Consider the following 26,680-nt stretch of genomic DNA (forward strand, 5'->3'; position numbering starts at 1 on the left):
CCCAAGAGGAGAGGAAAAACTCCAAGGTAACCGATCATCTGGAAGCCTTCTTCCTCGTACATATAAGTGATTTTATTATAGCCTGTCCTTAAACGGCATATTTCCTATGGTTGGTTTCCATAGGAGTCGAATTTCCATTGAGGCAAGCAGAGTCCTTTCTAAAGATCCTTTGTTGTTGTTGTCGTTGCTGCTTTTCCCCTTTCACTGATTCTATCTCTGATGTATGAGATTTTCCAAAACCCTCTAGAACGATAGCCTAAAGCCAACTCTCACTAAACAAGTACCTATAATTAAACTAAGGTATTATTACCACAGAAGTAGAAAGTGCATAATTACATTATAGAGGAAACTTGCTCTTTCCACTTCTCTGGAATTATAAACATTGTGTACAGCTGGAGCCAGGAGGTGGTTGCCATAACAACCATGGAAAAGCTAAAAATAGCCCCTTTCATACTGTATTGCTTAAGGTGGAATTATGACATGTTACCGTGTTTTAGGGCAGGCAGTCCTCTTTCATGTGGGAAATGTTTGCAAACTTCCTTCAGCAAAGCACGATTCGTATAATGTATTTGGATTGCCGGTTCTAATTATGTGTCTGACCCCTCTGTTCCACGATTCTTTTCTGACATAGAACTCTGTTTTGATACGTTTCTCAGTCTTCTGGAGAGTCTGCTGGAGAATTGTCTGGACCAATTTCAGTGTTATATTTAAGCTTTAAAAAAAAAAAAAAGTAAGGACCCTCCAGGAGCTCCCTTTTGAGCTCCTTGATAAGAAATGGAAATAGGGGGACGCCTGGGTGGCTCAGTTGGTTGAGCAGCTGCCTTCGGCTCAGGTCATGATCCCAGCATCCTGGGATCGAGTCCCACGTCGGGCTCCTTGCTCAGCCGGGAGCCTGCTTCTCCGTCTGACTCTGCCTTCCACTCTGTCTGCCTGTGCTCGCTCTCGCTCGCTCTGACAAATAAATAAAATCTTTCAAAAAAAAAAAAAAGAAATGGAAATAGGAAGCATCATCATGGAGTCTTTTCTGCACAATCTCCCTTACCTGCCATCAAACTCTGTATACAGTTAGCCGCCCGCATCAGAGTTGACCCTGTGTTCCAGTCCTCCATGGGAGCACTTATACCTTCCCACCTCTCTCCCCAGCATCACAGGGCAGTGCCGACCTTCCCGAGGAAGGCGGAGATCAGCGACTTATTCAAAGGAGACCTAACACTTCCTCTGTGACAGTAGTATTTTTACAGAGCTGTGGGCAAGGATACTGCAGCAGTCCGATAGCATGGTGGGGGCATTTATGGGAAAATAAAGGCCTGACAATTTTTTTATCCAGGTGACAGTTAAGGAGAGCATTAGGATAGGGTTTCTTTCCATAGGTCTGCGGGAATGCTACGAGAGAGCAGAGCTATGAGAAGCTATAAATACCAGATACTGAATTTTATAGGGTTGGATGAGTTTGACCTTTGGCTTGTAAAAGGGCTAGTAATTGAAGAGAATATGTTTCTATGAAAAGGCGCTTTCTTATCAGCAGTGGTGTCTTCTGTTTTGTTTTTGCAGCATTTTAGTTCTGGTAGATCCTCGGTAATTTGTACCACCGAGACACCATCGTGTGGCTGTTAGCAAGGAAGCAGTGTGATGAATTAAGAATGTTCTATCACAGAAAATATGACTTGACTTGTTTATTTGTCATAACAGGCTGGGAAGTGTGCCGAAGTAAGAGCAACACGCGTCTTCATTATGGAACTTGGGCACATATTGTTAATGTACCTTCCGATCTTAGAATTGTTCCCCCAAGTCCCCAGAAAATGAGAGATTAACTAAGGTTCGGTTTTCTGTTTGTTTTCGTGTGCAATTAAGCGCAGCCCATTTTGTCCTCCTGCTTGATATAACAGAGCTGTCGTGAGTCTGGCTCTGCCATGGAAACTGGTTTGACGTCACTAATTCTGCTTAGATGGAGGGATGGAGGATTAGAGACAGACAAAGTAGTTGATTTTAAAGACGAGCCCTTTGTGCCTCACAGTCCCAAATGTTCACCCCATCCCTGCATGGAGAATAGATACTGTATACAGTACAAGGATTAAGACAGCTCTACCAGTGTGTTGTTTATGATTCACATAAAACTAAGTTGAATATTATCATCCTTGGAGAGAAAGAGCATTCTGTGCTGTTGTGTGTGTGGGTGGGGAAGGAAGGTTTTTGCCAGACAAATTCGTGAGCTGCTTGTTGGCACAGAGTTTTCATGGAAGGGGTGTTTCTCTGCTGTCATTATGATACAATTATAAATGCTCTTCTTTTATTTCCTCAGGTTTAGTGCGTTCTTGCTTTAGACTTCGTTGGTCTTGGGTCTGTTTAATGTGGTCTTAGAGTACAGATACTTTGTTTGAAAACGTTCTCTCGAATTCTGACTTTTCACGAACAACCAACTCCTAGCTCCCAGGCATTTTAACTGGGGTAGAGTATTTGAGAAACGAAGATCTTAGTTGCGTCAAGGGGTAAACAATTAAAGGAGCACACGTGCATAATTGTGACGTATTTGATTATTGGTCTATTATTTTTGAAAATGGGAAAGAAGTTTTTATTGTCTTTAAATAAACTTTTTCTGTATTGAAATCATTGCTTTGGTGAGTGAAGTTAAAAGTGTGTTCTGTTTTGGTAAGATCAGAATTTCATTTTTAAAATGCATTTGAGGGGCACCTGGGTGGTTCAGTTGGTTAAGCAACTGCCTTTGGCTCAGGTCATGATCCCGGAGACCACGAATCGAGTCATGCATCAGACTCCCAGCTCCACGGGAAGTCTGCTTCTCCCTCTGACCCTCTCCCCTCTCATGCTCTCTCTCACCTTCTCTCTCTCAAATAAATAAATAAAATCTTTAAAAAAATGCATTTGATAACATTAAACTTTAATTTTGGAAGACTTGTAAATTGCATTTCATGTGTGAGGAATGAAATTAAAAATTTCATTTCATTTCAAAATTAAGATTTTTGTTCAAGGGCACATGTAACCACCCACCAATCTGAGTATAATGGAGCACACAAGCCAGCTGACAAAACCAGCCACGCTGTACCCCAGCTTCCATGAAGAACACGATCATCTAGAACTCCTCTAAACTAGCTTTTCTTCTTCATTTGCTCCGAACGATTGAGGCCATGGCAATTCCTGGTTACACCAGAAGAGGTTAAAATAAAATGCTAACCTAAAGTCACAGGAGTGCTTAAGGCTTAGACAGGGGTACAGCTTGTCAGGATTTAAGGTTACTTCTCAGAAAGCATTCTGTATTGTGGAAGACACCATAGCTCTCTCCTCTTTCCTGTGATTGAGGTCTGCTCTGAGCTTAAAAGTGACACCTTGTAATAGATCATAAATACGCTTCTCTCTCTCTTTGTCTTTTACAGGTTTGTTGAGATACATTTCACATACCATACAATCCATCCATTAAAGTGTACAATTTGGTGGTTTCTAGCATGTTCACAAAGCTGTGCAACCATCCCCACAATCTAATTTGAGAACATTTTCAACACCCTAAGAAGATAGGGATATTTTAAACATCGTTAATTAGTATTATTCTCTTAAAGGTCTCCAGTAACAAAAGTTGCCTTTTAGTCCACTTTGATCAGAGGAGTAAAGGGCACGAATTGCATGGAGCACTGGGTGTGGTGAAAAATAATGAATACTGTTATGCTGAAAATAAAAAATAAATTTAAAAAAAAAAAATCAAAATCTTAAATACTTATTCCTAATTACTAGTTTTTGCCTTAGAGTGATTGGGTTCTAACTCTTGATAGGCATTCTTACTCCCTTCTAGTATTTAAAAACAAAAGCCTTTTGGGGCACCTGGGTGGCTCAGTCGGTTAAGCCTCTGCTTTCAGCTCAGGTCATGATCTCAGAGTCCTGGGATCAAGCCCCGCATCAGGCTCTCTGCTCAGCAGGGAGCCTGCTTCCCCCTTTCTCTCTGCCTGCCTCTCTGCCTGCTTGTGATCTCTCTCTCTGTCAAATAAATAAAGTCTTAAAAAAAAAAGACTTTTTTTGGTCTCTGAGATACAAACAAAACATGCAAGAATCATATATCAGTGCATAGACTAAATATTTCCAACTTTCTTTAAAACCTCAATATAATACTTTTAAATTTGACATTTGATTTCAGTGACCAAAATATGAGTGGATTTCACTGTTTAGGAACATGTGTATTACTAGTAAAGACTTGGGTTCAAAAATGAAAACACAAGACGACAACTTGTTTCCAGGGACACAGTAAGCTAAGAGTCCAGACTTCCGTTTGATGGTTGAAGTGGCATCTCGCCTAGGGGCTGGCAGATGGACTCGGTGATTTTGGGGGGATTATTTCTTTTCAGATTTATGTCTAAAATAACGCAGATTCCATTTAATCATGTTTCTTTTATTATTTTGCATATTTTATTTTGCATGGGTCTATAGAGTTCTTTTTTAAAAAATGCTGAAAAAATAGGTCTTGGGGGAGGTAAATTCGGAAGAACAAGGGGAAGCTGAGTGGAAGGAAAGGAGCCTCCCCTGGAGGACAGGAGGTGGGTAGGGTTTGCTTGAAGTAGATGAAGGGGACTGACACCCCACCCACTACCCTGAGAAGAATGGATTTGTTGGGGGAAGAGTGGCTCTTAATTCTGTTGAAAATTCCTAAAGCCCTAATTCCAAACTAAACTGGATGTACTTGCTGGCCACTAGTGTATTTACAGCATTGCTTTCCTCCAATTATTGTTCATTTATTAATAAAATTAGTAATTCCTAGTAACTTTCTGACTTGGACCTTTCAGTAGTCTCTAGAAGTTACAGTAGAAATTGAGCTTTGCCTTTGGGCAAAGAATATGGTTTGATCTCCTATACAGTCGCATAATTTTATAGTCAACTCTTTGTTTTGTAACCAAGTAGCAACAGCCTGGAGGAAGAAGCAGGGCAGAACATAACCATTCGCTTATCACTGGGAGATTTTATTAAGCACCTGTTACATGCTCAGGACTGTGCAGGGGTGTTGGAGGAAATGTGTAAGGTAAGGGCTATGATGTGTAGAAACTTAGGATTTTGTCAAGGGAGAAAAGCATTTATACATATGCGATGATTAAATACTACAGCAAGGTAGTTTGTGCTACCAGGCCAGGATTATGAGAGTGTTTCTAAGAGCAAGGATTCTTGGTGATGTGGCCAGAGAAGACCTCTGACAGGAGAGATCAACCGGAGGAGATTGTCACTGATCTGGTCATGCCCCGGATTACTAAAGCAGAAATGAGCTAATCGCAGACAAGAGCTATTTTTAGTTGATTGAGTTATGCCTCATTCACTGACCAAGGATATCATGTGCTATGAAAGGCAAGGAGAGATGTCTGTTAGAAAAACAGTTATATTCTGTTTAAAGTAATTCTATGTCACGAACTGTAATTTACAAGCCATTGTGTCTGTGATTTCATTCTGTTTACTTGGTGCATTTTCCTTTTCAGATCTAAAGGGGCAATTCTGAACATCTCCTCTGCCAGTGGCATAGCCCCAGTTCCACTGTTGGCCATCTACTCTGCAACCAAGGTGAACAATTTTTTAGTCAATCATGTCAGGCTAAGAATGATGAGAAATAACTATAGAGGCTTCTTGGAGTTTTCAAATGGACTGGGAAGGAAAGGAATGAGGCACTAAGAGCTCAGATTCACAGATGCTTTATTCTCCTGGCAGTCAGCTGGTTTTAAAACCGATACAGGTGTACCTCTGAGTTACCAGAGGCTTGGTTCCAGACCCTCACAATAGCGCGAATATCACAGTAAAGCAAGACCAATGAGTGGTTTGTTTTCCCAGTGTATATAAAAGTTACGTTTACACTAGGGTCTGTGTGGAAAAAAAAAGTTATGTTTACACTACACCATAGTCTATTAAGTGTGCAATAGCATTATGTGTGCAATAGCATTATGTCTCGAAAAGCAATGTACCTATTTTAATTAAAAAATACTTTATTGCTAAAATTTGCTGTCCTCTGAGTCCTCAACATGTGGTAATCACTGAACACAGATCACCATAACAAATATAATAATAACGAAAAACTTGAAATATTACGAGAATTGCCAAAATATGATGCAGGGACAAGAAGTGAGCATATGCTGTTGGAAAAATGGTGTCAATAGACTTGCCTGATGCAGGGTTGCCACAAACCTTCCACTTTGTAAAGAACACAGTCTGTGTGATGTGCAGTAAGGCGAAATACAAGGAAACAAGGTATGCCTGATTTTGTGCTTTCCATGGCGAGCTGGCCTAGGCCAGTCAGCTCTGTTGATCAGAACATGTTGATGATGGCGGATTTGGCTCATGAATGAGTCAGCTTCCTCATCCAGCAAAAGTTTGAACTCTGCAGAGCTAAGTGAAAGAATTTGCACCAGTCAGGACATAAATATACATAGTAGGTATAAGACAGCCCGGATCAGAGTGTGAGTATTTTACATTATTCAGAATTCATAGGTATTTATTGTCACTTCTGGAGTGAGACAAGGATTTTCTAGAACTCTCTGTAAGATGTCATAGTTCTATACAATATCACCACTCACCTCTTCACATTACTAGGAGGAAAAATAATTTAGAATCCATTTCCGGCTGCCGACAGGTCCATGGTGTCTTCTTACCCATTGCTGAGGCATACGACACATCTCTGAAATGAAAGTGACCATTGAGATGCTGAAATTAAACAAGCTTTTAGGGGAAAATGAGCAAAGTATAGTAAGAACTTGCGATATGTTAGAGGAGGAAAAGAGCAAAATGTTTGCCTTCTTTTTCCCTTGGCTCCGTATCCACCGGAAAAACGTGAACAGTGACTACTGTTTTGAAAAAGCAAGGCACCACGCCCCCTCCTGCCATCTTCTTGCTTTCTGTATCTCTGAAATATACAGAAGGTGGGTTTAAGATGAACACCATGTTTCTTGAAGTGATTTTTGGACCCAAGCTTCTCACCCTGTTCTGCTCTGTGGGCATAAGACTATGATTAATTGGGACCCCAGCAGAGTCATTATTGATACATTATTTTAAGCCTGAGGTGGAGTCCATATTTGAAAAATGGGACATTATATTTTACAAATAGATTTAAAAGTATTCTATCAGAAGAAGATGGGCTGTCACATTCATCCCTACACTTCTTGGATCTTTCCATCCCCAAGGACCAAGAGGATGCTTGCTCTTTTCTTTACTGACAACAAAATCCCTATAGAGGAGAGTTGAACAGAATTCATATTGTGTTTCCGTTCGAATGGCAAGTGGGGAGGAGGAACCGGAGCCTTTGTTATATAATAAAACATTTCTTCTTGGAAAGTAATTTTCTGAAAAAAATGAAAGACCCTTTGCTGGTTAAGTCAAGATTTGATCTTGAGATTATATTTGGTAAGAGAATACTTAATTTAGTGGCAGATAAAAACAACTTGAGGTTTTGAGGGTGTTTTGTTTTTTTTAAGGTCTCTTCTGCATTGGAAATAAGAAGAATGATTAGGAACTCAGTGTTAAATGGTTAGTTTGTTATTTGTGTTGCCATGACTACTGATCAGACCCATTGATGCAATGTATGTGTTTCCTTCTCACTCCCACCCCATCCCAGGCTTTTGTGGATTTCTTCTCTCAGTGCCTCCATGAGGAATATAAGAGCAAGGGTATCTTTGTGCAGGTGAGTGGGGTTTGTCTCAGTTGCCTATCCCTGTTTTTGTGTGGTTTCCACAGCAACTGTTGCCGTCTTGGCAACGAAAGAAAATCACATTCCTAAAGAAGTGAGTGTGACGTTAGCACACCATTAAAGACATGATTTCTTTTTCTTTTATGCACTTAAGTCTAGATTTAAAAAAATTATCCCCTAGAATTCTGAAGTAGGGATACTTAAAGTAGGACCAAGTGCATGGTTTTATTTCTTAACAGTTTTATTTTGAGAAAATTGGGACTGTCAGTATCTCTTAGCTGCCAGGTGTGAAAGGTGTGCTGTGACTCCATTCCCAAAGCCACAGGGTAAGCATCGCAGGGGCAGGCGGAGGGCTGCATAAAGCCCTCTCTTTCCAGAGCAAGGCTATGACTCTGGGGTGGTAGCGAGTTTTCTTTTCTTTTTCTTTTTTTTTTAAATTGTGGTAAGAATACCTAACAGAAAACACCACTTAAATCACTTTTCAATATTGAGTTCAGTGGCATTAAGGACATTCACACTGTTGTGCTACCATCAGTACCATTCCTCTCCAGAACTTTCTCATCTTCCCAAACTGAAACACTGTATCTATTAAAGTAACTCCTCACTTCCCCCTCTCCCAGCCCTGGACACGCTCCATTCTATTTTCTGTGGCTCTGAACCTGGCTACTAGAGGGACCTCACATGGGTGGAATCCCCAGTCTTGGTCTTTCTGCGGCTGGCTCACTGCACTTCGTGTCACATCTTCAGGATTCGTCCATGTTGTTGGCTGTGTCGCACTTCCCTTTTGCTTGACGGCTGAATGGAATTCCGTCGTATATACACGCCGTGTTGTGTTTCTTCTTCGTTCATCAGCTGTTGGACATTTGGGTTGCTTTCACCTATTGGCTGCTGTGAATAGCGTTGCTGTGAACATAAGGTGTACACCTATCTTTTTGAGACTCTGCTTTCAGTTCTTTTGGACAGGTGCCCAGAAATGAAGTTGCTGGATCAGGTGGCAATTATTTACATGTGTGTGTGTGTATGTGTGTGTGTCTGTGTGTATGTATCTTTTCTTTGAACTGCCTTACCTTTTCTTTAGAAGCTTACCTATTTTTTATTCTCACAACATATCAGGATTCCAACTTTTCCATATCCTTACCAATACTTATTATTTTGTTGTGTTTTTGTTTTTAAATACTAGCTGTCCTAATGGGTAGGAGGTGGCCTGTCGTTGTGGTTTTGATTTGCGTCTCCCTCATTCGTGATGCTAAACACCTTTTCGGTGCCCTTTCAGCTGGTTATTGGTCATTTTGTATCTTCTTTGGAGAAATGTCAGTTCAGATTCGTTGCCCTTTTTTACTTGGGTCGTTAGCTCTTTATTGTTGAATTGTGGGAGTTCTTTATATATTCTGGATATTAACCCTTTATCAGGTATATGATTTGCAAATATTTTCTCCTGCTCTGTGGGTTGCCTTTTCATTCTGTGGTTGTGCCCTTGGATGCACAGAAGTTTTTAATTTGAATGTAGTCCGTTTCCTTTCGTTGCCTGTGCTTTTGGTGTCCTATGCAGCAAATCGTTGCCTAATCGAATGTTGTGAAGCTCTCTTCGTTTTCTTTCAAGAGTTTTTTGGTTTTAGCTTTTACATTTAGGCCTTTGATCCATTTTGATTTAATCTTTGTAGAGACCTTTGCTTTTATTATGTAGCTAACAGACACAATGCTGTGAAAGTATAATACCAAATATGAGAGGGAGCAAAGGTAGGGGGTTTTATGACTACCTGTCTCAGAGCAGCTCTCCTTGTTCAACACAAAGAAATAATGGCTCACGGTGTTTCCCTGCTTAGGCACATTTTTAATAGTATCTTAGGAGAAGTTGCAATGCACATCCCTTTCGTACTCCCACCCACGACCTGCCCCCACTTCTCTACACACCCTATTGTTCATCATGGCTCTCATTATTGCGAGCCTCATATTTCGGTTTTTGTGCCCTGAAGCCCCAGATGATCAGTCATCGTAATAGCTAATGTTTGAAGTGTTACTTTCCACGCACAGGGCTAAGTACTTTATATGTATCCATTTATTTCATTTTTATCTCGTAATGACTTCATAAGGTGGTGCGATTATCATCTTCTATAAATTTATGGAAATCAGGGTTAGAGAGGTTAAGCCACTTGTCCATGTTGAACCAGGCCTCAAATCCAAGGCCATTTGGCACCAAAGCCTTTGTTTTTAATCACTGGGCTCCTAACTTGAGGCCTTTAGGGCAGCGTTGAACACATTGCAGCTATCTATCTGTGCTTGGGCAGTTACGGACTCGGTTCCATTTCTTCCCTCATATCCTTGGATGGTCAAGGTGGCCCGAAGTGTGTCTGGATCTAGCTTCCAAGCCATTATATCCTATGGGTGGAAACCACAGCTAAGTCACCCACAGTGAGATGGCGTGGTAGGTAAGGGAAGAGTAGGGTCAATGTGTCCTCATCTTCCAGGGCCACCTAGAGTCTGCTTCCTGAGGTCTCGCCCCTGTGGTCCTTAAGTATCATAGCCCTTTGACGTTCTTCTGATTTGTAGCCTCCCATTAATACGCAGCATACATGGTGGGGGGGGAGACAGGTTTTCGAGAACCCTGAATTTTACACTGAACTACCACACTCCCCCTTCTTCCCCTGATCCTGTCATTTCAGTGCAAGTAGCTGAAGTCTGCCGTGTGGAACGTGGTGTATTTCAGCGACAAGGAGCTGATAAAGCACACGTGGAATGTAGGGTATCACGTGCCACACAGTGTCATGCCATTTCCTCATTCTGAGGAATCTGTTGTAATCAAGTTATTAATTTCATAATTTTTAAACACCTGCTGAGACTCAGTAGGATCTCACCGATCCGTCAGTGGGTGGCCTTGAGGCAGCATGGCCAGAAGCTGCCAGTGGCTGAATGACAAAAGGGAGTATTAGACTCTGTGAGCGCAGACGAGCGATTTCTGAAATTCTCTGAATAGATGAGACTGTCTCCTCCCTCATTCCCACAGCTTGTTTCCCTCAAAGATCTTTTCTCCATATTCTCTGCCTATTAGCCTGGCGTGATTAGAAGCTACTCCAAAAACAGTAACAGTTTGTTTTTTGAAATGTGTAACTTTGATAAACTTGTTTTTCCCCAATAATGAATTCTTAATTATGTCATTTCATTGATCATTGTCTTCCTTCAGAATGCATTCATTTGAGGTTTAAATGTAGCGTGAATTTGGCAAAAAAGAAATAAAAGCTCACATGTTTGGGAAGGAAAGTACAGCTGTCGTTTCTGTGTGAACGTACCAGAATGCTGAAGTAGAATAGAATGTCATACTAGTTCTGACCAAAGGGACAGAAATAGCTGGTCCAAATAAAGCTCAGAGTTAAAAATTATCGGTTTTTCTTTGGTGGTGGTTTATGTCTGCCTGTTTTTTGGACCGGGAGTTATTTACTGGCAATTTTTTTTTTTTCCACTCCACCCCACATACTGTTTCCCGGATGGTCTTGCTAGAAGCCAAGTCAGGTAAAATGGCTTTCCTGCCTAGTCCTCCAGCGGCTGCCTGCGGGGTTTGAGATTGAATTCTGACTCCAGAAGGCCATCGCCTCTCTTGCCACTCATCATCCCTCCCCGCGTCCGGCCAGAGTGGGCCTGTGGTGTCCAACACATACTCCGCTCTCGGCGGACTGGCTCCTTGGCCGTTGCGCCTTTCTCCTCTTCTCCCCGCTCCCTGTCTCCCCACTCCGTTCACGCTGGAGCCGATGACCCCTGTCCGTCTTTCAAGGCTCAGGCCACACTTCACCTGCCCTGGGAAACCAAATCTCAGCTACATGATATGATTTTCCTTCTGCTCTCCTCGTTCTGCTTACGACCTCGGCCCGATACTCTCTGGCTCCCCTGCCTTCGCCCACTTCAATATATCCTTGAGATCTGGATTTTTTCTTTTCTTTTTTTTTTTAATCTTGTCTGCGTCTGTGGTTGCTAGTGGCACATGTAATTTGGGGCACACTAGGGACCTGCCTATTGCTTGGTATCAGGGAAGACTCTGGTTATGCATGGCCGTGCTTCTCGGTACACAAACATTCATTTTAAAGGCCCTTTGAGCTTCTTCTCTTGCTCCCATAGGCTCTGGTCTTGAATTTTCAACCTCTGTATCTAGAGGGCTTCCAGGCTAATGCTGTGTTGCCATATTTCAGTTTCTTCTAATCCTTGGAAGGAAAGCTATCATTTTTAGGTCTTCCTCCATGTGAAGGTATATCAGATTGCTCTTTGGGGAGAGAAAGAGAGTATGTCTTTTTGAATTTAGGTTGTTTTGTATTAATTTCTTCTTAATATTTTTCCTTTGCTTTTCCCTTTCCATCTTTCCCTCAACTTCTTTTCCATAATTTTGTGAGGATATTTAAATTTTCCTTCATAGATTCAGATTTGTCATGAAATAAGCATTTTGTGGAAATGTAAATGAACAGTGGAGATAGCAAATGAAAAAAAGGTGAATTTTGGACCTGATAAATTCTGTCCATTATGTTTGAATTGAGAGTAAGAAGTTCTTTCTTGAGTAAGCCTTATCAAAAGTGTGCTGTTGGTATGTTGGTGAGGACTCTCTGTTCTCATTACTGCCTTATAATTAAAGCCTAGTCAGAATTACGCTTAACACTTTCAAGGGACAAAATCACAAGTGATGTGATTGGCTAGTGGGTGGCCTCCGTCCTGGCTCCTTCTATCTGCCAGGTACCAACTAGCCATGAATGAATGTATAAAGAGCTAAGACTAAGCCAACTTCCTGAGTCATACTTCTTGAACGCTTACTCTGTGAAACCTTCATAAGCTGCCTTGTTTTTTAAAAATGTCTTATTTGGAAATAATTTCAAATCTATAGAAAAGCTGTAAGAATAAGAATAATACAAAGAACATTCTAGACCCCTCTACCCGGATTCACTTAATGTTACGTAACTTACTCCATTTGCTCTATTACTGAAAGGTAAGTTGCATACATCATGGTTCTTTACCTCTAAATACTTCGGTGCGCACTGCCAAAGAATAAGGATATTCTCTTATATAACCACAACACACTTATCAACTTCAGAGTTAACATTGACATCATATTTTTATCTAATTTACCATCTGTGTTCTAGTTTTTGACTCCATAATATTCCTTATGGCATTTTTTATCCTCCAGTTAAGAATTCAGCCTAGGATCGGGTACTCCATAGTTGTCCCGTCCCTTTAGTTTACTTTAATCTGGAATAAATCCGCAGCTTTTTATTGTTTTTATGACATTGACATTTTTAAAGAGCAGAGTACGCGTCCTGCTCCTTTTGATTGAACACTGCTTATTTGGGGTTTATCTGATGCTTCCTCATAGTTAATATCACGTTATGCTTTTCTGGCCAAAATGGCACGCGTGGTTTTATATCTTTCTCGGGACATCGTATCCGGAGACACACGATAGCCCTCTGCCCTTCGTTGCTGCTGTTGATTTGGTTGCTTCACTCAAGGTTCCCCCCAGTTTCTCTGCTGTAGAGTTACTGTCTTTTCTTCTTGCACTGCTAAGCCGTCCGTGGGAAGGCACTATGAGACCAAGCAGATATCCTGTCTCCCTGTCAGTTTAGTGTTCCCTAGGTTTAGCATCCTCTGATGATTCCTCACCAACCTGTCTTAGGAAGAGGTTTTTGATGATAAAGAATTCATGAAGCCCTGCTTCATGAGTGGGTAGTTGGTCAGTTCTGTGCAAGAAGTCTCGGCTTCCTCAATCCAGACCATGGTTTTATGCAGACCGCATTTATCACTGGTATGCTTGGGGGCAGTGAGGAAGGGACACTGGGCTTGGCATCAGCAAACCCAGGTTTTACTTCTGATATCACCAGTCGGTGATCATCATCTGACCTACAGAAAGCCGCTTCCTTACTTTGAGCCCTAGTCTCCCCTTTTGGCAAGTGGGGACAAATAATGGGGCAGGTGTAAGAATGCCAGAAATGGAATTGATATCCAAGTGTGAAGAAGAGAGGAAAGAAACTTACATTTATTGAGTATGTACAATATGCTCCATGTTTTCCACTATTTTGTTATATTTCTTGAGATAGATAGACCTCAATCTAGTTCCATTTTACAGCTAGGAAACAAAGAAGCAATAGGAGTTGTGTCACTTGTGTAAGGTCCGTCTAGTGTGTCAGACCACAAATGCCTGCTACTTGCCAGGTCCTTGGGCAGGCAGGGAGGTAACGAAGTGAATAAGACACCATCCTTGTCCTCAAGGCACACAAAGAAAGAAAAGACAGGTATTTAAACACATTAGAAAGATAGTAAGTCCAAAACCAGAGGTATATATCGTGAGCCGCATTTCTTCGATGTAGACAAATTTAGAGGGTACCTGGTAGTCTGTACCTGGGGATACAATGGCAAAAAGACGGAGAGAGATGGATGTGGTAGAAACTTATGTTTAGTTGGGAGACCGACAGTAAACAGGTAAACAGATACAAGAATTCTCATTTACGACAGTATCCATGAGAGCGCTATGGAGAAATTAGAGGAGGGTGATGTGTTCACGAATGTGGGGAAGTGTGGGGAACTTGCCCATCTCTGGATTTTAACCTGGGTTTGAATAACTCCAAAGTCTGTGTTCTTTCTGTTTCTCATGGGGGTGTTTCTCTGCACCATATAGTTTTCTTCCTTGGAGCTGGGAAACCAAGTCTCTGGAAATGCTATCAACAAGGAGACCATTTGCTAACTGAAACCATCCCTTAGGGTTTAGTTTGTCTGACTCTTTACCAGAGGACAGACAAGGACACAGGTCGAGACCACGAAACCCAGAGAAGGTGGTTGTGGTTTCACCTGACCTGAAACTGAAATGGGTTTTCTCATTTTTAGCATGAGATTGCAGAAGAATACTCCGTTTAGATGTGAACTTACTGTAATGGGGACATTCACTGGGCCCCCTTCTCTTAAGTTACCGCCTTCCAGTGCTTTGGTAAACTCTTGGGTGATGAGAGTTGGTGGTTTCGTTAATTCATCTAAATGTAGTTTTTAATCAGAATAAATTTAGAAAATAAATAGGACACATTGAGATGAGGGAAAAACAAAATTCAATTTTTTTTAAATGAAAGAAGATAGTTCTCTTTTATATTTTGTTAAATATTTTATAGCTTTGAATAATCATGGAGATCTTTGGGGCTTCAAAGACCTAGGAAGCTAAATACTGAGAAGCGGCTATCAGGATTGAAAACCAAATTCTTCATCCATTCTTCTTGTTAATTGCCAAAGCCAATAAAAGAAGGCAATGGACTGTGTCTTTTCTGCTAGTGCAGATGGAATCTAAGTAGAACTATAAAGCAATATAATTCTCCCGAGAAATAATCGTATCTGCACCATAACTGCTCCAACTTTGAGAACTGGCTTAAGAATTGTAACTTCAGGGCGCCTGGGTGGCTCAGTGGGTTAAGCCGCTGTCTTCGGCTCAGGTCATGATCTCGGGGTCCTGGGATCGAGTCCCGCGTCGGGCTCTCTGCTCGGCAGGGAGCCTGCTTCCCTCTCTCTCTCTCTCTCTGCCTGCCTCTCCATCTACTTGTGATTTCTCTCTGTCAAATAAATAAATAAAATCTTAAAAAAAAAATTTAAAAAAAAAAAAAAAAAAGAATTGTAACTTCAGTCCCGTTGGAGGTCATCAGACTCTGATGCCTTCCAGCCACGTGAATCTCCATGTTTGTCATTGGTAACATCCACTTTGCTTGACTCTTTACAACAGTGGTGCATCACAAGAAATAAAACCTTAAGAGGTAATAATTATAAGGTGTCGGAGTAAGTCCAGAAAGAACTAACAGGTGGTTACCTCAGGAGTCACTCTATAAATACGGCGTTCTTCCACTTTTTACAAGATATAAAAATTCAGCCAAGTTTTTCTTTCTAAATTTATTCCGGAAAATATAAACATTATACACCTTAGAAAATACCAGAGTTCAAACCCCACACACTTTCACTGACAGTATTTTATTTAATCCTCATAGTAGTAAAGTAAGAAGGATGCTATATCCCCCAGCTGCAGAGTAAAAAACTTAAAGCTCAGTATTTGGGTCAAGATCAGACAACTAGTAAGTGGTCAAGTCCACCTGATTTCAAAACTGACATTCCCCCACCTCATACCCTACTACCTCTTTCTCCCATACCCCAAATTCAGTGCATTGGGAAATCCTGTTGACTTCAGTATCCTTTAAACATAATCCACTATCTGACCACTTCCTGGGACCACCACTGCTACCGCTAATTTAAGCCATCGTGATTGTGTGCTCTGAATATTTTGCAGTACCTTCCTACCCAGCCTCCCCTCCTCCCATCCTTGCCTATAGTCCACCCAGTCTACTCCCAACAGTCGGAGTGATCTCTTTAAAGCTAAATCCAGGTCATTTCACTTTTCTTCTCAAAAATTCTCCTGTGCCCTTTAATTTCTTTCAGAGTTAAATCATGAGCTCTTATGACCTACTATGTTCTGATGTCACACATCCCACATTTTCTCATCCCCTGCTATTTTTCTGGCCTCCTTGCAGTTCCTCAAACATTTCAAACGCATGTCTGCCTCAGGACCTTTGCACTTCTGTTCTTTCATTGAAAAGGATCTTTACCAAGATAGACTTTTTGCTAGCTCTCTCCCCTCACTGAGATCTTTGCTTATATGTCACCACATCAGAGAGGCCTTTCTTAGTCACCTGCAGGAACAGCGCCTGTCACCCCTGTCCTTACTCTGTCCTTATTTTTCTTTTTTCCTTTTTATCATCACCTCCCAATGTAGTATCATGTTTTACTACTTGTTTATAGTCTTTGTGTCCCACCCCCGCCCCAGATTTAAGCTGTATAAGATTAGGGACTTTGCTTTTGTTCACAAATGTAGTCCACTGCTGACAACAGTGTCCTAGTAGGTGCTCAGGAAATGTTTGTTGTTAAGTAACCATTTTTTTTTTTCGTGCTTTACACAGTTTTTCCTTTTGTTATGTGAATGTTAACAAATAAATTCCACGTATTTGGAGGTAGGTCATTTGTGAGATTACCACCCAGCCAGTCTTTATCAAGGATTTTCTTTGTACAGAACATAGTACATTTTAACTCCTTCATTTGGGGCTTAGGCGTTAAGGTTTATATGTAATGTTACTGTGGGGCTGTTTGCTCAATGCCATGTAACCAGGGATCTCTGCCCCATCAGAGTGATGAGATAAGGAAGAGCCCTTTTGTGGAAATGCTCATCTCATGGCCTGCAAGTAAAGGAACACCAGCTCCCCAAACTGCATTCTGTGTACATAGTTATGGGTCTTCTGGAGGATCTCAGATCCTGAGATCCTGAAAGATGAACAGACACACATAAGGAGAAAAGGTTTCCTAAATGATGCCTCCGCAGAGCCACAGTTCTGCATGAAGAATGTGTGCTGGTCACACTGGTGAACTGATGCTCACAAAAGGCAGATCAGACATCGTGTCCAGAATTCTGTATTGTGCAAATGCCTGGAGTCCGGTGTCCTTTGGATCCACGTTTTCCAAAGCCCGGTTGTGAGTTGTTCTGGTCATTTTTAAATTCAAGAAGGCATGTTTAGTACAGGTACCAACATGAGAGATGCTTTACCACCTGAAATTATGATGTTCAGTATCTGATTCTTGAATGCCTGCCACGCAGTATTTCGTGTCCATCTTTTTTTTTTTTTTAAGATTTTATTTATTCATTTGATAGAGATCACAAGTGGGCAGAGAGGCAGGCAGGGGAAGGGTGGAGCAGGCTCCCTTGTGAGCAGGGGCTCGATCCCAGGACTCTGGGATCATGACCTGAGCCGCAGGCAGAAGCTTTGACCCACTGAGCCACCCAGGTGCCCTGTGGTGTCCATCTTTCCAGTATACAGTGATGCTATTATTAAGTAGCCTTCCTACTCTGAGTCAGGCCCCTAAATTGTTTTGTAAGGACCAGATTACCTAAGCAAGCTACTCCAGTAGGGGAGGAAAAAAAGATGCACGTTGTTTCCAGGGATTGTTGTTTAAAAAACACACTGGGGTGCACCTGGGTGGCTCAGTCGGTTAGATGTCTGCCTGCAGCTCACGTAGTGATCCCAGGGTTCTGGGATCAAGGCTCCCCCCGCAAACTCCCCACCTCCGCCCACCTGCCAATCAAGCTCCCTGCTTCTCCCTCTCCCTCTGTAGCTCCCTCTGCCTAGGTGCTCACTCTCTCTCAAATAAATAAAATATTTTAAAAAAAATAAATAAAATTTAAAAAGCAAGCTGAATAAGGACAAAACAACAGCTTTGCTTTCTGGCCTAATTATTTTCACGTTGGGATTCCAAACTGGAAGACCAGAGCACTTGCCTACACCTGTGGTTGTGAAGGTCCAGGTCGTTTCCAGGCGGGAATCTTTATAATGGCAAAGTTTTGAGCTTAAGCAACTTGTAAAATTTGTTCTGCCACAAAATACTTCCTGTAGAAGGGTGACTATATTCCCAACCTGTTCACTGTAATATTTCCATGAGTAGGGAGGAAAATGGATTAATTTAGTTATTGTTTACTGTGTTTTTGGTGACTTCTTTAAGGATGTATCTAGATGACACTTTGGGGTATTTCTTTACTTTGACACATACCTTAAAATACTCCTTTTTAAATTCTTGGAAAGTAGCTAGACCTGTAAGTTTGTCTTAGTTTAGATAGGTGATCTTGCTTAAGCTTCAGAATAATATCTAAAATTTTACACCATATTATATTGTGAACTTCCTGGCGTCATTAATTATCTGGACTGCAGCAGTGGAAGGGGGTCCTGATGCAATTCTTCAGTGCCGTGCACACTGAGGAGTTCTGTTACCAAGTCACGCAGCAGATCTGTGCGTCCCTCCTATGTGCTAGGAGCTCTGAGCTTTGGCCATATGATGGTGAATAAGACCATGGCTGCATAGAGCTGATACTCTAGAAATCACTACTGTCCCGTGATTGGGTTTAGTTTTCTGTTCCATTTAGCTTTCGTCCTGCCACTGCTCCATACATTTCTTTTTTTGCTTTTTAAGATTTTATTTATTTGTTTGACAGAGATCACAAGTAGGCAGAGAGGCAGGCAGAGAGAGAGAGAGAGAGGAGGAAGCAGGCTCCCCACTGAGCAGAGAGTCGGATGCAGGGCTTGATACCAGGACTCTGAGATCATGACCTGAGCTGCAGGCAGATGCTTAACCCACTGAGCCACCCAGGCGCCCTGTGCTTCACGCATTTCTGACTCCTGAACCATACTGAACAGCTTTGCAGTTGCCCGAGGACCTTGTGCTCTCTCTCTTTTTCTTTGTTCCCACTGTTCTCATTACCCAAAATGTTCTTCCTTTGTTTGTTTACCTGGCAAAGTCCTCCACTTTAACACTTCGCTCTAAAGTATTTCATCTTTGAATCCTTTGCATCCTCTGCTAGACCACATTAACTGCCTTGATTTTAAGCCATTGGTGGAAATAAAAAACCTTTCCAGAACAGAATTTAAGTTTCTTCATTGGAAAAACATAGCTCGACTTGGGATTCCTAGGCGTGTGTCTCTTGCCTCCACTTCCCGGAGCTAGGAGGTTCCCCAGGCTCTCTGGATGGTTTAGCTGAATGGTGAGTGAACTTATTGCACCATCAAGTGGTTCATCCGGGCAGTGCCACTTAATTCTTCTGCAGGATGCTAATAGTCCAACTTATGCCATGTATCTACAGGGAGAGGGAGGGTGATAATATCAAGATGTAATTGGAAGGTATAATTATCAGACCATCTTCATCCTGAGACACTCAGAACTTTACAGAACCCTCAGTGGCTCGTGATCCGTAGATGGAAATGGGGTTTTAAATCTTCACTTTTCTTATTAACCAGGAAATCTGAAACAGAGATGTGACACGGCTTGCTTGTGTTCCTTCATTATTTAAGATGGTGCATAGGCATATGCTTTCTTTTGTTTTGTTTGCCACTCAGCTTGGCAAACAGTTTTCACTCCTCACCCATTGTTAGAGTCTCAGGGAACTCTTCATGTCATACTGTATCCTGGCCACATGGCTTTAAAATTAAATACCTTTTTGACAAAGTATTTTTGCTCAGTTAAGTGGGGGGTTGCATGGATAGGGGTAAATTCTCAAAAACCAAGAATCACCTAATCAAAGGTAGCCCAGGTATTGAGGTCCTTGGGGGACATTAATTAACTTAGTGTGGGTTTGTGGCTGCCGGCACATAATAGAAAGATGGAGAAGGACTGTGTTTAGGCCCTTGGGCTCTTGGTTCTTACCAGGCAGGCTGGACTTTCAGCCCCCATGTTAATGAGGGTGGAATATATTCCTTGACTCAAAATTCAAAAACCTAAAAGCAAAAACCCCAACGAGACATGGGAACATTCCTTCCAGCTCTCAGCAGGAAGGAAACACCTCCTCTGGGACATATCTCAATTTTATTTCTACCTCTAGTGAAATTTTTTATTTTGACCACCAGGTATTAGATCCTCCTCTTTAACAGAAACATCACTGTCCTCAATACCCTTTCCTTTCCTGCACATGTGGGAAATGGAATACATTCACTCTTTGATGAATGATCGCCCAACCTACTTCAAACTGCAGAAGGAACCTCTTATGTCATGAGTCAGGACCCGTTGGAGTAGGGTCTCCTCGTGTTCTATGTTGAATCCTATCCAAATGTGTCAAGCCTGAGCACTAAAGAACTTGACACTAGTGAAGTCCTTCTGACAGGTCATGTTCCAATCTGTCCTCCCACGCCACTCCCCTCACGGGTCTCTTGGTTACCCAGGCTGTTTCCATGTGGTTTTAGGGTCTCTCCCCAGGGTGTGCTGGGGGAAGATCCTATCCTATCAAAGTTTATAAGATTCAGACACAATGGTAAGAAACTAGGAAAGGAAGAGTAGTAGCTAGACTCTTGAGAGGGGAAATGCTTATTTTTTAGAGGCACCAAAGCTGTTAGAACTATCTTAAGGAACCACAAATTAGAAGGAAAATGAGCATTATCTCTTTGGGAGGATAAAATGTCAAAAACCTTCATGGTGGTTTTGTAACAATATTCAGTTTAGTCAAGAATGGAAAGTGTATCCTTTCCAGAACCACCGCTCTCCAGGTTTGTTTAAGTGCCTTCTTTTTAAAAGGTACAAAAAGGTCTGTTTCTGCTTATGTTTAATACTTTCTAAGTCTCAAATTGTTTCATTGATAGATTGCCGTATTACAGTTGATTTTATGCCATCATGTACTCTCTCAAGCTGACTTTAGATCTCACCAAAATGTTTCTATGTTTCTGCCACTAAGAGCAATCAAGCAATTCTCAGTTTGTGGTCTAACTAATCAAGAGCATGTTTTTTGTTTTTGTTCTTGTGGTGGTGGTGATGGGCTGTTACCCTTCTAGAGTGTTCTGCCGTACTACGTAGCTACAAAGCTGTCGAAAATCCGAAAGCCAACTCTGGATAAACCGTCTGCGGAGACATATGTGAAGTCTGCACTGAAAACTGTGGGCTTGCAGTCCCGAACCACCGGATACCTGGTCCATTCTCTTATGGTATGTAGACTTGCAAGTCTCCAATCAGCTCTTTGGTTTGGAGTTTTCTTTCCTGCTAGGTCGCAAAATAGCATGTGGTGTGTTAGCATCTATATGTTGTCTAGACTTACTAATGAGGCATCTGTGTTTTATTTTAAACACCCAAGAACTTTAAACTTGACCAACGAAACAATAGAGTAAAACATAAGATCGGATGCTCTCAGTTAGCCCAAATTGTAGGCTGTCATGACATATCTCCCCATTTCTCTCCCTAGGACTCAGTAATTTCAATCATGCCTACCTGGCTATATTTTAAAATCACCATGAATTTGGGCAAGTCCACACGGGCTCGCTATATGAAGAAAAACAAGAAGAACTAAGCACTGGTAACTCGCTGAGTAGCTTGGCCCAGTGTGCCAGCCTACATGTGTTTACGGCAAGGCACCCACCCGTCTCCAAAGTCTGCGGTTGTCGTTTGATCAGTTACTAATAAGGCTAAATGTTGTCATAATTGGGACGAAAGCAGAAATTGTGTTCAGCAGTTCTGGACATACATTTTGAATACTGCCAGGAGTTATTTTGAAATTTAATGTAAATGCTCCTATCCAATGGACATAGAACTAATAATACTAACAAGAACAGTGTCATGGGAAGAAACATGATTTTGGCAAATCACGGAATGACAGAGTCAGACATAACACTTCAGTGGTTTGCTCTGGCCCGGATGGTGATGGTTCTTGTATTTTCTCTGAATTATAACTTAAAAAGTAATGGCGAGCTCCATTTTTTTTTTTTTTAAACACTTGAAGGGAGCGGAGATTAATTGATTCACTTATAGGAGGACACATTGTAATAAGCATTGCTATGAGGTTTTCTAAAAGTATGTCCCAATGTGTATATTTCTGTGGAACTTTTTGTTCTCAAAGGTAGCTAATGATGTAAAAATAATACAGGAAACATGAAGTTCCTTTTACATGCTTTCCTCTAATACATAGTTCTTCTCAGTTTAAATGCGTGTAAATACCGAAAGCTATATGGTATGATTTATAAAGGTAAATGGGCCAAAAAATACATTGAGATGAGCAGTCACCTATTGTGCCGCTAAAACCCTGACCCAGGATAGTGGCCTGCTTGGACCCCAGCCTCTTTTGTCTCTGCACTGCACCAGTCCTGTTCCCATGTGTGACCACAAGCTATTCCTAAAAGAGTAATGGTAACAGAGAAGTGACCTTAGACTTTGAAATCGATACCCTGTAGATAGCAGTCTGACTAGTTTTAATAAAAGATGATATAACCACAGTGATGATTGTAAATGTATTTCTTTGGTGCTTGAAATTAAGGCTGTTTTTACACCGGCTTACTATAAAGTAAGACTTACTTTTATCCTGCTCCATAACTTGAGGGAAATCACCAAGAGATAATTCAGTATTGTGAAACGTGTAACACAGAAGGTAGGTCTTTATGAAAGCTGTGGTTCCTAAGCTCTGAGTTTTAAGCACCAGGAGATTTGTTTTAAAAAAAAAGAAGTAATTGCCGTGTTTAGGTGTTAAGGTGTTTCTACGCTTTAGTTTTGCTAGCTAAGGATGTAAAACAAAAATAGGAAGAGCCAAAGTACGGTCTGCTCTTAGCATCATTACATAGGAGAAAAGACATTTTAGCACCCAAAAAAGTAAGAACATAATCTCAGAATCATTTAAACTGACTTTTGAATTATGATTTTGAAATGAAAATAAACTTAGTTTTATGAAAAACACATTGCCTTTTTCTTTCTCATTTTGTTGTTGAAATGGTGAAACCACAGTGACCTGAGCAATACTTTGTTTGCTTTCACACGTGGGCTCGTTGATTATTGTGGGTGGTCGTTTTCAGTGGGTTGGTAGCATGGGGAGGGATTGATGTGCAAGCATACACAGTATGTTCCCTTCCACCCAAGTTAGAAAGCAGTTGTATTCTGACCAAATCCTGTAGCAATCTCCAAACTTCTGAGCTCTAGCTTTTACTACTTCAACTTGGGTTGTGTCCTCTTATATTTGACACCTAAGACTGAAGATAATGGAATGAAACTCTGTTTCTAGGCACAGGGAAAAATTCATTGAAAAACAAAAACAAAAACAAAAACCCAGCGTACTCCAAACTTTCAAAATAGTGGAGCACAGTTTTTAGACTTCACTTTATATTAACTTGATGTTCTAGTCCTATGTGTGCTAGATAAGGTTGGAACCCAAGAGAGTAGAGTAAAAGAGAGACTGATTCATGTAGAATCAGCTCATTTCACAACACAGTGAGCTAGATTTTAATTTCTTGTTCTTTCATGGTAGTAGCATGGGGGGAACACACGTAATGACATTGCCATTCTGAGTTGTCTTTGTGCCGGTCCCCCATGCACTGGGAGTAAATACAGATGTTATGACTGTTTCTCAATTTCCTCAAATGTGGTCCTGCCCTAAATAGATGACTTCCTCTCATTGGATCATTTATTGCATTGAAATACGACAGAACTGAACTTTATATGGGGTGAACATCAGTGGTGACACCAGACAAATGGTGCTGATGCCATGTAGAAGAGATTTATTGTAATACCTTATGAGAATGCAATAAACTTAGGTTGTACTCTAATTTTTTAAACTCTGTTGATACCAAGTTATCTGAGATTTAGATGGTCCTGGATTCTGCTGCTTTGATCTGTAGTTACAGTGTCAGAGGAAATTGTCAAAGCTCTTTATTGAATATGTTGGAAACTAATCCAATTAAAAAATGTTAAAGGGCTCACTACTTTGTACTTTGATACGCACCTCATGATGAAAACTATACATGTGGACAGAATTTAAATTCCCTCTTGGAATGTAATTCTTTCTGTAGAGGTTTATGTAGAGATATCTAGAAATGAAACATTGTGTCCAGCACGAACACAAACATATTAAATGAATCCATGTTAACGTGATGATGGCATATTAAAACTTTGCCCTCTCCTTTTACCTGTATCTGAAAAGCCAGCGAAATGGGTACTACAAATGATAATCCTAAAAGGATATAAGGCAAACTTGTTTTCCTTACTACAAAAGTTTCTAGATATAGCATTGTGTACATTTATTGAGTGCTAACCACATGCTGTTTACTCTTCTGGGAAAGAAGAAGAAACTATAGTGAAAAAGGGACCAAAGATTTTGCCTCCGTAGAGCTTACATTTGAGCTGGGGAAAGGTGAGGCAAGCAAAGGAGGGAGACAGGTTAAAAAAGAAGAAAGAAAGAGTAACTTAGCATAAGTGCTTTATGATATGCAGTGAGGGGTGCGGAACGAAGCTAGGTAAGGAGGATGGGGAATCAATGTGTGTAGGCTTGTATACTCATAGTGGGTGTGGAGAGAGGTTTTGAATTGTCTTGGGGAAGCCTTTCGGCTTTGTGGGAGAAGGCAGACTAGCCTGAGCAAAGAACCCAAGGAGACTGCATGCCTGGTATATTCCAAAATGGCTATGAGTACATACATACTGAAGTACATACTGCATGAAGTCTAAAGATTTCAGAGATCTTGTTTAGTTTAGTTATGACTTTTTAGAATGAAATCACCTTACGTTGTTGGTCATATTTCACTATCTTTGTACTGCCGAATTCAATTTGCTGGTATTTTATTTGGAATTTTTGCATCTATATTTAGGAAATTGGTTTGCAATCTTTTTCATATTTGTCTGGCTTTCATATTAATATTATAACTTCATTAAAAGATCTGGGAATTGGGGTGCCTGGGTGGCTCAGTGGGTTAAGCCTCTGCCTTCAGCTCGGGTCATGATCTCAGGGTCCTGGGATCGAGCCCCACATCAGGCTCTCTGCTCAGCAGGGAGCCTGCTTCCCCCCTCTCTCTCTGCCTGCCTTTCTGCCTACTTGTGATCTTTCTCTCTCTGTCAAATAAAGAAAGAAAATCCTTAAGTTAAAAAAAAAAAGCAATTTTGGCTTTATCGATCCTTTTGGCCCTTCTCATTATATGTTCTCCTGATTTCTGGCAGTTTATTCTGTTATTTTTCTTATTTCACAAACTGAACATTTCATCCATGTTTTAACATTTTTTCTATTCTGACATAAACATTTATTGCTCCAAGTTTAATTATCTTTCACTACATCCCACAATTCAGGAGTGTGTGTGTGTGTGTGTGTGTGTGTGTGTACATAAACGTGCATACACACATTCTTTTTCAGTGCTAATATTTAAAAATTTATGACTTTGACCTCTGACCTGTTTAAAAATATTTTTTTAAAGGACAAATTCAAATTTTGATAAATGCTATTTCCTTTTAAAAATGCTTGTGTTGGGGCAACTGGGTGGCTCAGTGGGTTAAGCCTGTGCCTTCAGCTCAGGTCATGATCTCAGCGTCTTGGGATCGAGCCCCACATCGGGCTGTCTGCTCAGCGGGGAGCCCGTTTCCTGCCCCCCTCTGCCTACCTCTCTGCCTACTTGTAATCTCTTTCTGTGTCAAATAAATAAATAAAATCTTAAAAAATAAAATAAAATGCTTGTGTTGGTATCACCATTAATGAGGCAATTTTATATTTTGTATATTGTGTTATCGTGGACTGAAGATACAATATCAATTATGTAGTATTCCTCCCAAAAATGTATAATCTGAACCTAATCACACTTGATCTTTGCCAAAAGGCCAAGAAGCAATAATATGAACCTAATCAAAAAGAAATATCAGAAAAATCTAAATTGAAAGACACCCTACCAAGATAACCAACTTAAATTTGTCAAAAGTTTCAGATTAAAGAAAACTAAAGAAATGTGACAAGTAAATGTTACATAATCTCAGATTGAATCTTGATTAAAAAATGGGATTTTTGAGACAATAGGTAAGATTTGAGTAAGGTCTGTAGGTTAGATAATAGCATCATATCCATGTTAATTTCCTGAGTTTGATCATTGTACTGTGGTTATTTAAGAAAAAGCTCTTGAATTTTGGGAAATACACACTAGAGTATTTAGGGATAATGGGACATTATCTATGCAACTTAATCTCAAAAGCTTCAGAAAAAAATTATTTATACAGAAAAAGATAAAGCAAACGTGTTAAAATGTTAACATTGGAAGAATCTAGGTAAAAGTTGATATATGAGAACTCTGTGTGCTGCACTGTAGAATTCCCATAAATCTGAAATTTATTTGGAATAAAAAGTAAAATCTTTTGTTATTGATTTCTAAATAATTAGACGAGAACATGTGGGTGTGGCCCAGCTTGGGCAAGTTATAACCTTTCTCTGCCTCAGTTTTGCCTTCTGAAAAATGAGAATAACAACACCTGACTTGTAAACTGTTGGTGAGCAAAATTTCACATTTTTTAAGTACTCAGGATCTAGCCTGGCATAAAGTAAATATATATAAAAATGTTGTAGTAGCCTGAATAGTGACCCCCAAAGATACCAGATCCAGATCCCTGGAGCCTGTAAACACTACCTTAGGTGGAAAAAGGTCTTTGCAGGTGTGATTAAGTTAGAAGATCTTCAGATGAGATTACCTAAGTGGGCCCCAAATGGAATCACAAATATCCTTAATAAGAGGACAATTACACACAGAAAAGGAGAAA

The 26,680-nt window shown here is 40.7% G+C and overlaps 1 protein-coding gene across 1 annotated transcript in view; it reads left to right on the plus strand.

The window, feature by feature from the left end:
• HSD17B12 (hydroxysteroid 17-beta dehydrogenase 12) overlaps positions 1-22,864 on the plus strand; it is a 161,556-nt gene extending 138,692 nt beyond the window's left edge. The window contains exons 8-11 of the mRNA XM_082684042.1: positions 5,457-5,538; positions 7,577-7,642; positions 20,983-21,132; positions 21,387-22,864. Coding sequence (XP_082540168.1) covers positions 5,457-5,538; positions 7,577-7,642; positions 20,983-21,132; positions 21,387-21,491 — 403 coding nt within the window. The 3' untranslated portion in view covers positions 21,492-22,864. The remainder of the gene's footprint in view (positions 1-5,456; positions 5,539-7,576; positions 7,643-20,982; positions 21,133-21,386) is intronic.
• Positions 22,865-26,680: the final 3,816 nt, after the last annotated feature.

The sequence above is a fragment of the Mustela nivalis genome, assembly GCF_964662115.1.
Source record: "Mustela nivalis genome assembly, chromosome: 9".
Taxonomy (NCBI): domain Eukaryota; kingdom Metazoa; phylum Chordata; class Mammalia; order Carnivora; family Mustelidae; genus Mustela; species Mustela nivalis.